General features: G+C 52.0%; 1 protein-coding gene and 1 long non-coding RNA gene across 9 annotated transcripts; one reads left to right on the top strand and one right to left on the bottom strand.

Moving 5' to 3' along the window:
- Nucleotides 1–629: 629 nt before the first annotated feature.
- On the bottom strand, nt 630–9,316 carry LOC123458856. The gene is made up of 3 exons (XR_006635809.1): nt 9,236–9,316; nt 7,151–7,219; nt 630–749 (listed from the first exon to the last, which is right to left on the bottom strand). It is a non-coding gene; the product is annotated as an uncharacterized LOC123458856 (long non-coding RNA).
- On the top strand, nt 5,631–12,739 carry Mapk15 (mitogen-activated protein kinase 15). Of its 8 annotated transcripts, XM_004656388.3 has the most exons (14): nt 5,631–5,777; nt 6,278–6,376; nt 6,536–6,565; nt 6,686–6,776; nt 7,143–7,273; nt 7,356–7,519; nt 7,679–7,818; nt 8,451–8,508; nt 9,026–9,163; nt 9,247–9,352; nt 9,425–9,629; nt 9,738–9,838; nt 9,920–10,048; nt 10,142–10,657. In XM_004656388.3, exons 1-14 carry the CDS (start codon nt 5,709–5,711, stop codon nt 10,325–10,327), a joined length of 1,647 nt encoding a protein of 548 aa, XP_004656445.1. In that variant the 5' UTR covers nt 5,631–5,708; the 3' UTR covers nt 10,328–10,657. The 8 variants fall into 8 exon arrangements, with proteins under 8 accessions (XP_004656445.1, XP_045000615.1, XP_045000613.1 ...); XM_045144680.1 differs by having other exon boundaries at nt 9,738–10,048; XM_045144678.1 differs by having other exon boundaries at nt 6,536–6,776.
- The last annotated feature ends 1,964 nt before the right edge of the window (nt 12,740–14,703 follow it).

The following is a 14,703-nucleotide window of genomic DNA, read 5'->3' as shown; positions in this document are numbered from 1 at the left end:
CTTTATTGTAACAGGCAGGTGTTTATATAGCATTGAGAATGAAGGCAGGGATCTCAGGAAAGGATGAGGTGTAAGGGCCAATAGCATATCGTGACTGAAATGATTTTGAAATGATTGGTTCTAAGTGCACATGGGAACTTTTTTTGCAGAAGTAGCAGGCCAGATGCAATTTGGCACCCTGCTGAGTCATAGCTGTCCAGAGACAGGTCGCCAAACTTTAGCTAGGCTCAGGAATTTCCACTAGGCCTCACGTCCGGGTCTCTCAAGGCCCAACATCCCCTCTTCTGTTTTGGTAAGAGCATTAGTCACCATGGCCCCTGTCGTAGGTTGTCCCCCTCTGGGGATCTTACCTGTCACTGGGTGCCATATGTTTAGCTCACTGAGAACCCACTCCATGGCCTGTCTTAGGTTGTCTCAGTCAGTTTGAGATCTTACCTGTCATTGGTCACATGGAGGGCAGAGGAGATGGTAGTGGGTCATATGAGGAACTTAATTCCTGAGTTGCCAGCCTGTGGTAATATATCTCAACCTGATGAAGTTTTATTGCCTCTAGCCGTTGGTGAATGAATTGTGTAATTTTAATTACACAAGACCCAACAGTGAGGATAAGGAGAAGGAGAAGTAGTAGAAGGAGTAGGAAGGGTAAGAAGCCATGTAAGCCTGTCCACAGTGGGTTGTCCTGGAGGTCCCACCATCTCCTCTCCAAGTCCTTTTGAAGCCTTTTGATCTTGTCCTGAATGATTCCCGACCTGTTGGCATAGAAACAGCATTTTTCCTGTAAAAACAAGCATATGCCTCCCTTTTTGGCTGTTAATAGGTCTAGTCCCCTCCTGTTTTGTAGGACTACCTCAACCAGGGAATCTAGCTGTTCTTGGAGATCAAGGATTGTTGGGCTCTGAAAGGCCCAGGCGTGAGGCCTAGTGGAACTTCCTGAGCCTAGCTAAAGTTTGGTGACCTGTCTCTGGCCAGCTAGGACTCAGCAAGATGCCTAATGGCTTCTGGCCTGCCACCTCTGCATGGCAATTGTAATTACCATTTCAATAGTTACAGTTTACTACTGGCCCTTACCTCTCCTCCCGTCCTAAAATCCCCGCCTTCATCCCCAACATTATATAGGCAACTGCTCAGAATAATAAAGCAAGTTTTTTCTGTGAGTTCCTGCATCGAAAAGACTCCCGACTCAGTGTGGTTTTTCTCTGGTGTCCAGGAGAGGTTTCTGGGTCGTCCGACACTCATCATCCTCCTCAACCCCTAGGGAGGAACCAGCAGGCCTGGTTCTTCCCTTAGCACTACCTACCTGTCCAGGAAGGAGCCCCGTGAAGGATAGTGTTGGACATGGCTTTTATGTCTCTGATCAACTGGAGAGAGAGCTTTCTGTGGAGATGGACTGCCATACCCATCCCGGCTGTCCTGGTGGCCATGCCTGCGGTTATGCCCAACCCAACAAGTAAAGGTATCATTTGTACAGCCCTCTTAGGTCTCCCTTCGATATAATCAAAAGAGGGTATAGGGAGTGCTTCATCTCCAGGAATGATATCCACATCTGGGATCAAGGTGGCTGGGGCACAAAGGCCCGTCCAATTGGTGGGCAGAAAGTCATAGGCTATCCCGCCTCCACAAACATAAACTATTCCAGAAGGTGGGCAGTGTTGAGCACTGGGCTCAGTTGTGTTAAAAGTACAAAGGAAGGATGAATGTATCCCACATCTATACTGGAATTATCAGGGGAAGGCAGGGCCCAAAAGAAGGAGACATTGAGAAAAGCTGGATGGGGATGGGGAAGGTGGCTGAGCAATTTTTTAGGGTTGTATGGGCAACTGTAGTTGTATCATTGGTGATTACTGCAAGCAGCTGGGGAAGCCCAGATCGGAGGCAAAGCCAGCAATCCTCCACAAGGGAGGGAGTTGTTTGGTTTAGCAGGATGAAGGCCATTTTAGGAACAGTCCTCAGGGGTGGGACACTCCCTGGAGAAGTGATTGTCAGTGTCCCCTTATTGGGACAAATATTTTAGGTCTCTCTGTGGTACCCAAATGGGTTTTTTTTTTCATCTTGAGGGAAGACACATCCAAACCCTCTCCCTGCTGTAAGGAGTGGGTCTGGTCCTCTCCAGTCAATGGGTCCCTCCATCTTACTTAGATAGAACTGTAGGTAATGAATGAGGACCAATATTTTTGAAAAGGGGATAATTGTTCACAGCCTTGAGGGGAAGATTCATGAAGGCAGGAGAAAGCACAGCATGAGCAGAAGCTGGACATTACCTCTGCCACAGCAGGTGGCAGGCAGCAGTCAGAGTGACTGAACTCACTAGCTAGCTAGGGGCTAACAGACCTCCAGGTCAACCCTCAGCAACACATCTCCTCCCAAGATGCCACCATTGCAGGAGGGAGCAAGCATTCAGAACACCTACGTTTATGGGGGGGACACCTGGTTCAAAGCATTCAGAACACCTACTTTTTTTTTTCAAATGTTTATTAACAATTTCCATGGTTATAAAAACTATCCCATGGTAATACCCTCCCTCCCCCACTTTCCCCTTTGAAACTCCATTCTCCATCATATCCCCTCCCCATCTCAATCAGTCTCTCTTTTATTTTGATGTCATGATCTTTTCCTCCTCTTATGATGGTCCTGTGTAGGTAGTGTCAGGCCCTGTGAGGTCATGGATATCCAGGCCATTTTTTGTCTGGGGGCACCCATTGTAAGGAGTCCTACCCTTCATTTGGGTCTTACATTCTTTCCGACACCTCTTCCACTTTAGACCCTGAGCCTTGGAAGGTGTGATAGAGATGTTACAGTACTGAGCACTCCTGTCACTTCTTTCTAGCACCATGATACCTTCTGAGCTATCCCAAGGTTACTGCCATCTGAAAAGAGAAGATTCTCTACCAAAAGTGAGAGTAGCATTAATATAAGGGTATGAACATTAAGAGAAGTACTTACTGGGCAGTTTGATAAGCATAGTATATACATTTAGCCAGACAGCAGCAGATGTTACACCCCTAGGGCTCATGACTACCCCTGTTTTAAGTTTTCAGTATCAGGGATATATTCCCTCCTATGGAGCAGGCATCCAGTCCAATTGGTTTCTACCATGATGTGCCACTATTGCACCCATTGGCTCATTTGGCCTGGCTGACCAAATATAAGGCTTGCAGTGTCCACTGTTGAGTATCTTCACTGTTAATTTCTCTTTCTCCCATTGAACTGCATACAGAATGGCTTCTAGCTTTCTGTCAGCTGGTCTACATGGAGGAGTCTATCAGCTCAGTTCTAGTAGGATTTCTCAGTGGCCTTTCAGCCCAAGTATGTGGAGTCTTCAGCAAGAGGGCCTTACAGTCTATTTCTGGTGGGAAACCAAGGGTGTTTGGGGGGCATCAGGGATCTCCCTGACCAACAACTTACTGGAAGTTTTCCCACCTGTGGCCCTGAAACTTTTCTAGCAACAATCTATGGCTCCTGAGCAGAACACCTACGTTTATGGGGGACTCCTGGTTCAAAGCATTCAGAACACCTACGTTTATGGGGGAACCTGGTTCAAAGCACCACACTATCAATGGAGGGAAGGCCCTGTTACTACAAGTTCTCTCCTTTCTGTTTGCTCTTTTTTTTTTTTTGTCTTCCCAGGTAGGGTCTCACTCTGGCACAGGCTGACCTGGAATTCACTATGTAGTGTCAGAGTGGCCTTAAACTCACAGCAATCCTCCTACCTCTGGCCCAAGTGCGCTACCAGGCCTGACTTCTTTTTGCTTTTTTTTTGGTTTTCTAAGGTAGGGTCTCACTCTAGCTCAGGCTGACTCACTATGTATTCTCAGGGTGGCCTCGAACTCTCAGCGATCCTCCTACCTCTGCCTCCCAAGTGCTGGGATTAAAGGCATGCGCCACCACGCCCGGCTTCTTTTTGCTCTTTTTTAATGATGCATTCTCCACCCTCCAAATCCAAATCTGCATTGCATAAGGAGTACAACCTTCACACATTTAACAAGTGACATCAGCCATACCCTCAAGACAGTTGATCATTTCTGTCACCACTTGCAATCCCTCTCTGTCTCCACCCACTGTCAGTCTCCGCGGACCTGTAGCTGACGTTTTCTAGAAAATTGTAGAATGGAACTCTTCAGTGTGATTCTTCCCAGCTGGCACCTGGCTGGTTTCTGTCAAACTCCTGACTGGGGATGCATCCAGGCTCTTGTATCATTAGTTTCTTCCCTTTCCTTGCCCAGTAGTTCTCCACTGCATGGGTAGGCCCGCTCACTGACCCATTCCCAGTGCAAGTGCTGAGAGCAGGTGGGTTTTTTCCCACTGGTGACAGTTGAATGGGTGCTGGGCACCTGGTCTGAGTGCTTTATATGAACACATGCTTTCGTTTCTCTCAGGGCACTTGAAGTAGACAGGAAAGAACAGGAAAAACTAAGACACTGTTGCTAGAGCAAGGATTTTACCCTTGAATCTAGTAAAAAATAAATCAGGCTTTGTTTGTACATCTGTGATTTAGTTTTTGTCTGCTAATTCATTTTCACTATATGTTACACAATTACAGATCTGCAACAGACTTAATATTTTTACTTGTTTATTTGAGAGAAAGGAAGAGGCAGACAGAATGGGCACTCCAGGGCCTCCAGCCACTGCAAACTCCAGACGCATGCGCCCCCTTGTGCAGCTGGCTTATGTGGATCCCAGGAAATCAAACCTGGGTACTTAGGCTTTGCAGGCAAACTCTTTAACCGCTAAGTCATTTCCCCAGACCCTTTTATTTTTATTTATTTATTTATTGGGTTTTTTTGAGGTAGGGTCTCACTCTATCCCAGGCTGACCTGGAAGTCTTAGGGCAGACTCCAACTCACAGCGATCCTTTTACCTCTGCCTCCCAAGTGCTGGGATTAAAGGCGTGGGCCACCACACCGGTCTTTTAAAAAACTGTTTATTGTTCGCTTGTGTTTTGTTTTTCGATGTAGGGTCTCGCTCTAGCCCAGGCTGACCTGGAATTCACTATGTAGTCTCAGGGTGGCCTTGAACTCAAGGCCATTCTCCTACTTCTGCTTCCCGAGTGCTGGGATTAAGGCCGTACGACACCACGCCCGGCTTTTAAAAAACATTTTTATTTAAGAGAGAGAGAGAGAGGAAGAGGCAGAGAGAAAAAGGATCTACAACAGATTTAAAACTTTCTAAAATGCCTGTGGATGGGCAGTTTGGAATCTGTGAATGGAGGGACTCAAGAGGTCTTCCTGACCCCTCTGTTGCCCTCACATTGGCCCACTGGATCCATATCCCCAGTGTGTCAGCTGGTTTTTCGGGTGTCTAAGATTTCCACTAGGATGTCTAATCTGCATCTTACACTTTGTTGGGCTGTTTGGAGGTGGAATCCTGGGCTTCCTGCCCGCTAGGCATCTCAGGTCGCGTCCTTGGGTCTCTCCACTCGGACCTTTAGGGCGCTGGGCTTCAGCGTGCCAGGCGCGACCTCACCGCCAAGCTGCTGCTAGGCGCGGGTCCCGAAGAGTCGGCCCCGGTGCAACGGATCGGTCCCGATCCTGAACCCGGGGTGTGAGGCGAAGAGGTCCGGGAGGACCTCTGCGAGCGCAGTCCCGGGACCAGCAAGACCCCGCCCACCGGCGCAGGCGCAGCACAGGGCCGCCGCCGCCGCGGGTTCCCAAGCCAACGGATCAACAGGTCTGGCTCGGGAGCGACCCTGGAGCCATCGCCCACCGGTGGTCATGTGCGCCGCGGAGGTGGACCGCCACATTGCCCAGAGATACCTGCTCAAGCGGCGGCTGGGGAAAGGGGTGAGCGCGGGGCACCAGTCGCTCTAAGGGGGCTGCAGCCCGGGGACAAGGCCACCTGTGGGCTGGGCAGCCCCTCTGGGTCGGCTCCCTCTGACAGTGGACACTGGCTCCTGGGCCCACAGCCTCCTCTGAGGATCATCCAGGGACTTCTCCCAGGTGGCCTCAGGAGCGATTCTGGTGCCCACCCGCCCAGTCCAGTGAGCGGGCGGGATGGGTGGAGGAAAGAGAAGCTAAGAATGCCTGGACAGCTGGCGTGGGGCTCCAGGCCCTGCCCGGAAGCGCCCACTTGTGGCTTCATGTTCAAACAAAGACTCCAGCAGAGCCTCTCCCTCTTCTTTGTTGTCCCTTGCCCTCTCTACAGAGGCTCCAGTTGCAGGGTCTGGAGTTCCAGGCCTCATCAAACTCTGACCAATCTAAGGACTCAGAGCTTGACAGGGCAACCCTGGGGGAGGGGGCTGGATGTTGGCCTGTGCCCTGCTAGCTGACCCTGTGCTCCTCAGGCCTACGGCATCGTGTGGAAGGCAGTGGATCGGAGGACTGGTGAGGTGGTAGCCATCAAGAAAATCTTTGATGCCTTTAAGGACCAGACAGATGCCCAGGTAAGCCAGTGGCCAGGCAGTATGGGGAAGGACAGGAGCGAGGAGGCAGGAGGTTCGCTATAACTGGGAATCCCCTCAGTGCAGGTCTCCTGGAATGTCGGCTAATTGGGTGTTTGTGTAACACGCATCAGCCCCTTTGGGTGTTTTTGTCTCTTACAGAGAACTTTCCGGGAAGTCATGCTTCTGCAGGTGAGCAGCCCAGGCCACACTGCCTGGGCCCTCTGCAGATGCACATCCCTGCAGACAAGGGAGAGCCTGCTCCAGCACCCTCTGCACAGCTTTGGCTTCCACAGCAGCCTCTCTTTCCAGGCGTTTGGGGACCATCCCAACATCATCCGTCTGCTCCATGTGATCCCAGCGGAGAATGACAAGGACATTTACCTGGTGTTTGAGTCCATGGGTGAGTGAGGTCTAGACCAGCCCCAAACTCTACATGGTGGCCTGGCTTCCTCGGTGTGTCCCTCTGCTATGGCAAGCACCTTTTCTGTCCTCTGAACCTGAGCACACAGCTGGCAAGGACCAGCATCTGGATACTGGTAGAGACTACCTTGCCTACTGTGGCACAGAACTGTCTTCTTTTGTTCTCTTTACTCATTTTGTAAAACAAGCTCCACATTGCAATAAAGTATAAATACTTCTCCATACTTTTATGGCTGTGCTGACAATGAGCTGGGTGGAGATGATGCCAGGGTGGTCACAAGGACCAGACTCAAAGTCATCCAGACCTATGTTCTTCTCCATCCTCCCTGGATCCCGCCTTCCCCAGACACTGACCTGAATGCAGTCATTCAGAAGGGCAGACTCCTGGAAGACATCCACAAGCGCTGCATCTTCTACCAGCTCCTGCGGGCCACCAAGTTTATCCATTCAGGGCGTGTCATCCACAGGGATCAAAAGGTTGGGCCCACACTGTGCAATCAAGGGCCCAGGCACCCTTGTACACTGGGCCCACTGGGCCTCAGCCCATTCCTCTCTCCAGCCATCCAATGTTCTCCTGGATGCTTCCTGCCGGGTGAAGCTTTGTGACTTTGGCCTGGCCCGCTCCCTGAGTGACCTCCCTGAGGGGCCAGAAGGCCAAGCCCTAACAGAGTATGTGGCCACACGCTGGTACCGAGCTCCAGAGGTGCTACTGTCCTCGAGAAGGTAAAAGCCAGATGTCCACCCTACCTTCTCTCTACAGGTCCCTCAGGGAACTCGGTAACCTGGGCCTGCCTGGGCCCATCTGGGTCCTCAGTGCCCCATCCCATCACCCCCATTCTGCCTCTGTACCTTGCCCCTTGCCCACACCTCTTCCTGCCCCAGGTATACCCCTGGGGTGGACATGTGGAGCCTGGGCTGCATCCTGGGAGAGATGCTGCGAGGGCAGCCACTGTTCCCAGGCACATCCACCCTCCACCAGTTGGAGCTGATTTTGGAGACCATCTCACCGCCCTCCATTGACGGTAAGCATGTGTGCTAGGTTCCCAAACTCAGCAGCTATCCCTAGGTACAGGATGATGAGGGTCAGAAGGACATGTCAGGGCAGGAGGAGGGCCAGGACAAGACTGGCAGGGCCTAGGGGACAGGTTTCAGGGGCCACTGCAAAGAGGCTAACACAGATGCTTCAAGGGAAATAGGACTGGCCACAGAAACCAGAGGAGCAAGCAGCAGAGGGGTGAGAGGATGGGTGATGTCTTGCTGTGCAAGGTGAGGCAGCCCAGGTACTGAGGGAAGAGATGGGGAAAGCAGCAGTTAGGGTGCTGGACGGACCAAAGGGGGACACAGAAGTCTCTGCTTCTTTGAGCAGAGGCAAGGAGGGTGGGGCATGAGCTCCCACGTTTGTGAGCATGCTTAGGTATTAAGAGTCTGTGAGGTTCTCGCAGCTGTGGGCACTCATAGACTCACTGCGGATAATGCTTGGCTTTGACGGGGGTGGACCCCACCAGACCACAAATTCTGAGAGGCTGCAGGTCCTGTGGCCTAAAGAGATGGCTGGCTCTAGTCTCTGCCCCATCACACGCACCCCTACCATGCACCAGCCTTTCCATCCCAGCAGGCCTGTCTGCTCATACCTCCTTCTGCCATCCACCCCCAGAGCTCCAGGCCCTTGGCTCAGGCTACAGTGCCTTGATTCTGCACAGCCTGGGATCCAGGTGAGCAAGAAGCTCAGATGTGTGGAAGGGGTGGTGGGTCGCAGGAGGGAGCCTTCTTGCAGCCGACACAGGAGCCAGTGTGCACCAGTCCAGACTGTGCCCTGCACTCCTGATGTCAGCCCCATCCTCATCCCCAACCTCAGCAAGCTTGATCATGCTAAAGTCCAGGAGACTGGCATAGAAACGGGAGGAGGGAGGGAGGGAGAGAAGGAAGGAAGAAGGGAGAGAGAGAAAAGGAAAAACAAAATAGGAAGACAACCTCAGTCCTGGCAAGGGGGCTGTAGGCAAGAGCCCTGAGCTCTGTGCAGTAAAGCAGGAGGCTGGACAAGTTTGCCTGTGAGTGGGGAGGAAGGGATAGGAAGTGACCACCTACGGGTCTGCGGGGGTGGGGGGGTGGGGGGGAGGGGAAAGGAACGCAGGCAGGAAAGGAGTTGGAAGAGAGCCCAAGCCCTAGTGAGATCTGGAAGAGGCCACGGGTGGGGTCCGTGGCGAGGAGACAACAGTCGGCTGTCCACAGGCCACGGCAGACGCTGGACGCCCTCCTGCCTCCAGACACGCCCACAGAAGCGCTGGATCTGCTAAGGCGACTCCTGGTGTTTGCCCCGGACAAGCGGCTCAGCGCGGCACAGGCGCTGCAGCACCCTTACGTTCAGAGGTGGGGCGGGCGGGGCGAGCCCCCAGTGGGGGCCGGGACGGGCAGGGAACCCCAGCGCCGCATCCGGCTCACCGGCCCCGCAGATTCCACTGCCCCGACCGCGAGTGGACACGGGGCTGCCACGTGCGGCTCCCGGTGGACGAAGGAGCCAGGCTCTCAGCATCGCAGTATCGCAGCCATCTTTACCAGGTGCTGCACCCTCGAGCCCCCTCCCTCGGTGACCCCAGGGCCGCCCCCCTGAACGCCCCTTCCATCCTGCAGATGATCCTGGGGCGCAGGGGGAACCGGCGCAGCCGGCAGGAGGAGAACCCCGGGGACGCCGCCGGGTGCCCAGAGCCTAGGGTCGCCCCGGCCCGCAAGCTTCCGCTCCAGCCCGGATCTCTCCTTCAAGCCTCTGCGCAGACACCTTCCAGGAGGCGTGCGCCCAGGTCTCAGAGCGGCTCCGGGCGTAACCCCGAGCGCGTGGGTGAGCTCTGCGTGCCTCCCTCCCACACGCGGCGACGCTCCCGGCCCCTCCCGGGTGGGGCCATCGACCTGAGCAGTGGGCACTAACCCGGGCTCTTCGGACCCGCAGAGGTTCCCTCGCCGAGCGCAGCCCCCCTGCGCCAGTTTCCTCCAGACAGCGGGGAAAGGCCCCCAGGCGCCATCGCTGACCCTCCCTTGGCACCCTCAGGGGTGAGTCGAGGTGCTGTGAGCGCGGTTGAGCCCTCCCACACTGCCGCATTTTTGAGTCACCTCGTCGTGCGCGCCTTCCAGGTGAAGCCAAGTGTGAAGGTGGTGGAGCCCTCCTTGACCCTGCAGGCTGCGGCCCAGGCGGCCAATCAGGCCCTGGTCCGCAGTGACCCTGGCCGGGGTCGTGGGCCCAAGGCAGCTGCTCTCCGAAGGGTGAGTTCTGGTCCTCCTGGGGTGGGGGGCTGTAGTGCGTTAGTGCCCCCCCTTCATCCTCTCCCTCCGGACATGACCCTTGCCTTCAAGCAGGGGCCTTCCCGCCAGCCCCAGGAGGCTATGGAGCCCAGGCCAGGCAGAAGGATGTTTGGCACCTCCGGCTTACAGGGGGCCCAGGGCGCTGCCAGAGCTGTGCTTGGTGGCTACTCCCAGGCCTATGGGACTGTGTGCCGCTCTGCCCTGGACCACCTGCCCCTGCTTCCTGGACCGCGTGCGTGACCACCACCGACCTGCCCACTGTGACCAGCGCTTTCCCTCAGGCCCCACGGCAACTCCCTCCTTTGCCCCTCTATATTTCCACTCTGGGAAGACTCTTTGAGCCTCACTCCCTCTTGGGGAAGCAGACAGAGGTTCCCACCCCAGATCCAAGAATTACCTCAAATAAAACCTTGTTTGTCCCAGGCCAGGTAGCCCTCTTTCACCCACTCCTGTCTGAGGCTCCCTTCCTAGGCCACAGCCTCCTTTGAGAACCCCCTACCTTACTGCTCTCTTGAGTGCTCATTCCCATGTGTAGGTCCTGTATCCAGTAAAAGTTAAGTGGGTCTGGTCTGCCATTTTCCTGTGGTGTTTGCCCACCTAGCCCACTGCCTACCACTTTCCTCTAGGTGGATGCCACCTAAGCCTGATCTGGGGGGAGCACCTCACACCTCAAAGCCAGTTTCTTCTCTTTTGTCCACAAGTGTCCTGGTGCCTGCCTCCTGGATTGCCATTAGCACCATCAGATCCCGGCCTGAAGCTGCCCCAGGCTGGACCTGTGGGGCAAAGGACAGCAGACCCAATGCCTGCCTGGGTGCAAGGCAGTGCATGAAGAGTGAGGAAGAGGCTGCTACTAGCCAAGGCCACTGCCAGCCCCTTTTTTCATCTGCAGCTTGCCCCCATCCACACAGTGGCCAGTTTTTCTTTGTCTCCAGGTCTTGGTAGTGTGTGTGTGTGTGTGTTGGTGGGGGGAACACCTTAAAGGTCTTGTCAGGCACCACCGATCAAAGATTTGGTGTGGGTTCAGGCAGTGTATGTATGGGGGCTGTGGTGCCACAGGTGTCCCACACAGCATCTGACCCCAGAGTGTAGGAAAGCCACTTCTTCAAGCTGGCTGGAACCACTCGCAGATGAAAGCTGCCGGCCACAGTTGGGGGAGGATGGAAGGACAGGTGAGCATAGGCAGAGCTGAGCAGAGTCCAAACCTGAGAGCAGTGGTGTTGGACCTGGATGACACTGAATCAGAAAGCAAAGAACTGGGCTTGGGAGAGAATGGGTGGGATTTCACCATGACAGGGACCAATAGATGAGCTTCAGTCACAAGGTTGATCTCGTGGGGTGGGGTGGGGCGATAGCTGATTGGGAAAGTGCCAGAGATACAGCCCCAAGGTGCTGACAAGAAGGAACCATGAAGCTGTTGGGGCGAGTGCCAGGGTGGGTTGGGCCAGGGTGAGTAGCCACAGGGTGTCTACATGGAGGACCCAGAGGTAAGAGTCTGCGAGGGGTTGGGTGGTGCAGGAGTGGTGTTAGTACAGGTGTGGAGGTCTCTTGGGTACTCCCCACAGGGATTCATAGCATTCACTAGGAAAGCTGAAACCTATGAAGTTAAAGATTACTATATGAATGAAGTGGTTAGATACATTTTGGGGAAAGATTGAAGTATCTTATGTGATTTTACTGTGAATATCAGGACATACAACACTGTGTTTCAGGAAATGTCCTTCTCAGCAAGGGTTAGAGTCCTGGGACACACTGCCAGCCTCAGTTTCTCCACCGGTAGAGTGCGCTGAGTCTAAGTGCTGTTGCAAGGACACCAGGCCACATGTCCTAGGTCAAGCTAGGAAGTGTTCACAAAATGGGAGACACTCCAGCTCCCATAGAATCTTCCCAGCCTGCTCTCAAGTCCCTGCTGTCACTCAGTGGTGGTTTGAATGTAAAATGTCTCTCATAGCCTCATGTCTTTGAGAAAGTTGTGGGGCCTCTGGGAGGTAGAACCCTGCTGGAGAAGGTGGTCACGGGGGTGGGGGTCTTCAGAATTACCATCTAGCCCCCTTGACAGTGTGAGTTCAGCTTACTCTTGCTGATGTGACAAGATGTGACACCCCTGGCTGTCTGCTCTGCCATGCTTTCCTGGTCATGATGAAGCTTCCTTTCAAAGCTGCAAGGTGAAATAAACTTTACTTCTTCCATGAGCCACTTGTGGTTGGGTTTTGTCTGAGCAAGGTCTCTGCAACAAAAAAACTAGTTCCAGGGACTGGAGAGATGGCTTAGAGGTTAAATCACTTGCCTGAAAAGCCTAAATACCCAGGTTTGATTCCTCAGTATCCATGTAAGCCAGATGCACAAGGTGGCACATGCATATGGTTTGTTTGTAGTGGTTAGTGGCCCTGGTGTGCTCATTTTCTCCCTGTCTCTTTCTCAAATAAATCTTTTTAAAAAAAGTAAAAAGAAAATTGGTTCCAAGAAGTGGGAACATTACTGTGATAAGCCTAACCATAAGGCTTTCTTTTTGTCTTTCAGAACTACTTTGCAAGGGAAACACGGAGGGATTTGTAACTTTGGACTAGAGAAGCCTTGAAGTACTGTAAACAGAGCTTGATGGACTACTCTATTTGCAAGACTACAGTGGGGGCTGGAGAGATGGACCAGTGGTTAAGGCACCTGCTTGCAAAGCCTGACATCTCAAATTTAATTCCCTAGTACCTGCATACAGCCAGACACACAGTGGCACATGTGTTTGCAGCAGAAGGCCATGGCATCCCAATTTTCTCTTTTTCAAATAAATAAATACCTTTAGAAAAACTACAATGTAGAGAGAAGTACAGACTATGGAGACTCAGCTTATAAGACTTCAGAAAGGAGAGAGAACTTTGTCAGAAACTTGGTTACAGACAAATTGTATGACATTCTGGCTGTGTTCTGCCCATGTCCTAAGAACTTGAGCAAAGTAAATACCTTTAGAAAAACTACAATGTAGAGAGAAGTACGGACTATGGAGACACAGCTTATAAGACTTCAGAAAGGAGAGAGAACTTTGTCAGAAACTTGGTTACAGGCAAATTGTATGACATTCTGGCTGTGTTCTGCCCATGTCCTAAGAACTTGAGCAAAGCTGAACTTAAGAGTAATGGACTGGTATGTTTAGTGGAGGAAAATACAGAGCAGAAGGATACAAAAGATGGAAAATTTGGCACAAAAGGGAACATGGGCTAATCTTAGGCAACTTCAGCTGCAACTGTTAAGAGATTACCATCAATGAGGATGGGCCAGCTGCTCTACACTGGGACAATAGGAGTGCTGATCTGCCTGAAAGGAGGGAGCCTGACAAACAAATACTGAAGGAGTTTCCTGTTCCACAAAGTCACAACCCCCCTGGACTTAGAAATTTGGCACTATCACCACTTGGTACTGATTTTGGAAGTATGACAAATGCAGGAGAGGAGGGTCATTGAAGTGTGCATGGTTCTGAGAGAACTGCTAGGTGATGTGAAGCAGGGTGATAGTTTCAACATGGAGGCCATAAGGAGCCATGAAGGATGAAATATGGGTTGCAGTGGAAACTCCAGGCTGTTGGAGATGCCAGGATATGGGAGAGCCACCAAGGAAAGCTTCAGGTTCAGATGGATTCTGCCTGAGTTATGAGCACAGCTGGAGGAATGGAGTTGCCCCAGCCTTTTGGAGCCCAGAGGATTTCATCAAGAATCCCAGGTGCCAGACACGGAGCTGGAGGATCTGATGTCTGGACTGCGCCTTGGTCCAGTCTTTTGTTGCTATGCCCAAATGGTCCCTTTTGAAATGAGGATGTTTACTCTGTGCAGTATGTCTTGGAATCAGTTAACTTGTGCTTTTTTTTTTTTTACAGATTTTTACAGGGCTCACAGTCAAGAAATGGTGAAACTGGCTATAACACCCATAAGCCTGCTCCCAACAATACACTGCCTCCAGAAGGCGTTAATTCTCAATTACTTAATTCTAGTTGGGAACCTAGCATTCAGAACACCTAAGTTTATGGGTATTTAATTCAGGGGGACACCTGAATTAAACCACCGCAGTGGGCTAGAGAAATCACTCAATGTTTTAAGGTTTTTGCTTGTAGAGCTACACACCCTGGGTTGAATTTCCCAGTATGCATGTAAAGCCAGATACACAGTGGTCCATGTATCTGGATTTTACAGGGGTGGGGGTCCCTGATGTGCCCATACATTCTCTTTCTCTTTGACTCTCAATAAATAAAAATATTTTGAAAAAGTAAAAAAAAAAAAAAAAAAAAAAAGGTCTTGAGTTTCAGAAGCAACTTTGAACTTAAGACTATTAAACAATATTGGGATGAATAAAGACTATGGGGACTCTTGGACTGGATGCATTTTGCAATGTGAGATGACTATGAGTCTATGGGGGTGAGGGACAGAATATGGTACTTTGAATATCCTCTGTAGCCTTACATATTTTTAATACTTAGTCCCCAGCTGGTGGCAATTTTGGAAAGTTGTGGGGCCTTTGAGAGGTGGAGGAGGAGGTGCTCATTAGGGGTGGTCTCCAGACTTTGATCATCCAGCCCCCTTAACAGTGTGAATGCAGCTTACTCTTGTTCCTTCTTTCCAGTGGATGAGACCAGAGTT

This window comes from Jaculus jaculus, chromosome 2, assembly GCF_020740685.1.
Source record: "Jaculus jaculus isolate mJacJac1 chromosome 2, mJacJac1.mat.Y.cur, whole genome shotgun sequence".
In the NCBI taxonomy this organism is placed as follows: Eukaryota; Metazoa; Chordata; class Mammalia; order Rodentia; family Dipodidae; genus Jaculus; species Jaculus jaculus.
The sequence above is the reverse complement of the archived record's forward strand: the minus strand, read 5'-3'. Positions and strand labels throughout refer to the sequence as shown.

Coding starts and splice junctions, on each gene's coding strand:
- Mapk15 (XM_045144677.1), top strand. CDS start 5,709: ATGTGCGCCGCGGAGGTGGACCGCCACATTGCCCAGAGATACCTGCTC. Junction 7,520..7,678: donor GTGCTACTGTCCTCGAGAAG/GTAAAAGCCAGA, acceptor TTCCTGCCCCAG/GTATACCCCTGGGGTGGACA. Junction 8,509..9,025: donor CTGCACAGCCTGGGATCCAG/GTGAGCAAGAAG, acceptor GGCTGTCCACAG/GCCACGGCAGACGCTGGACG.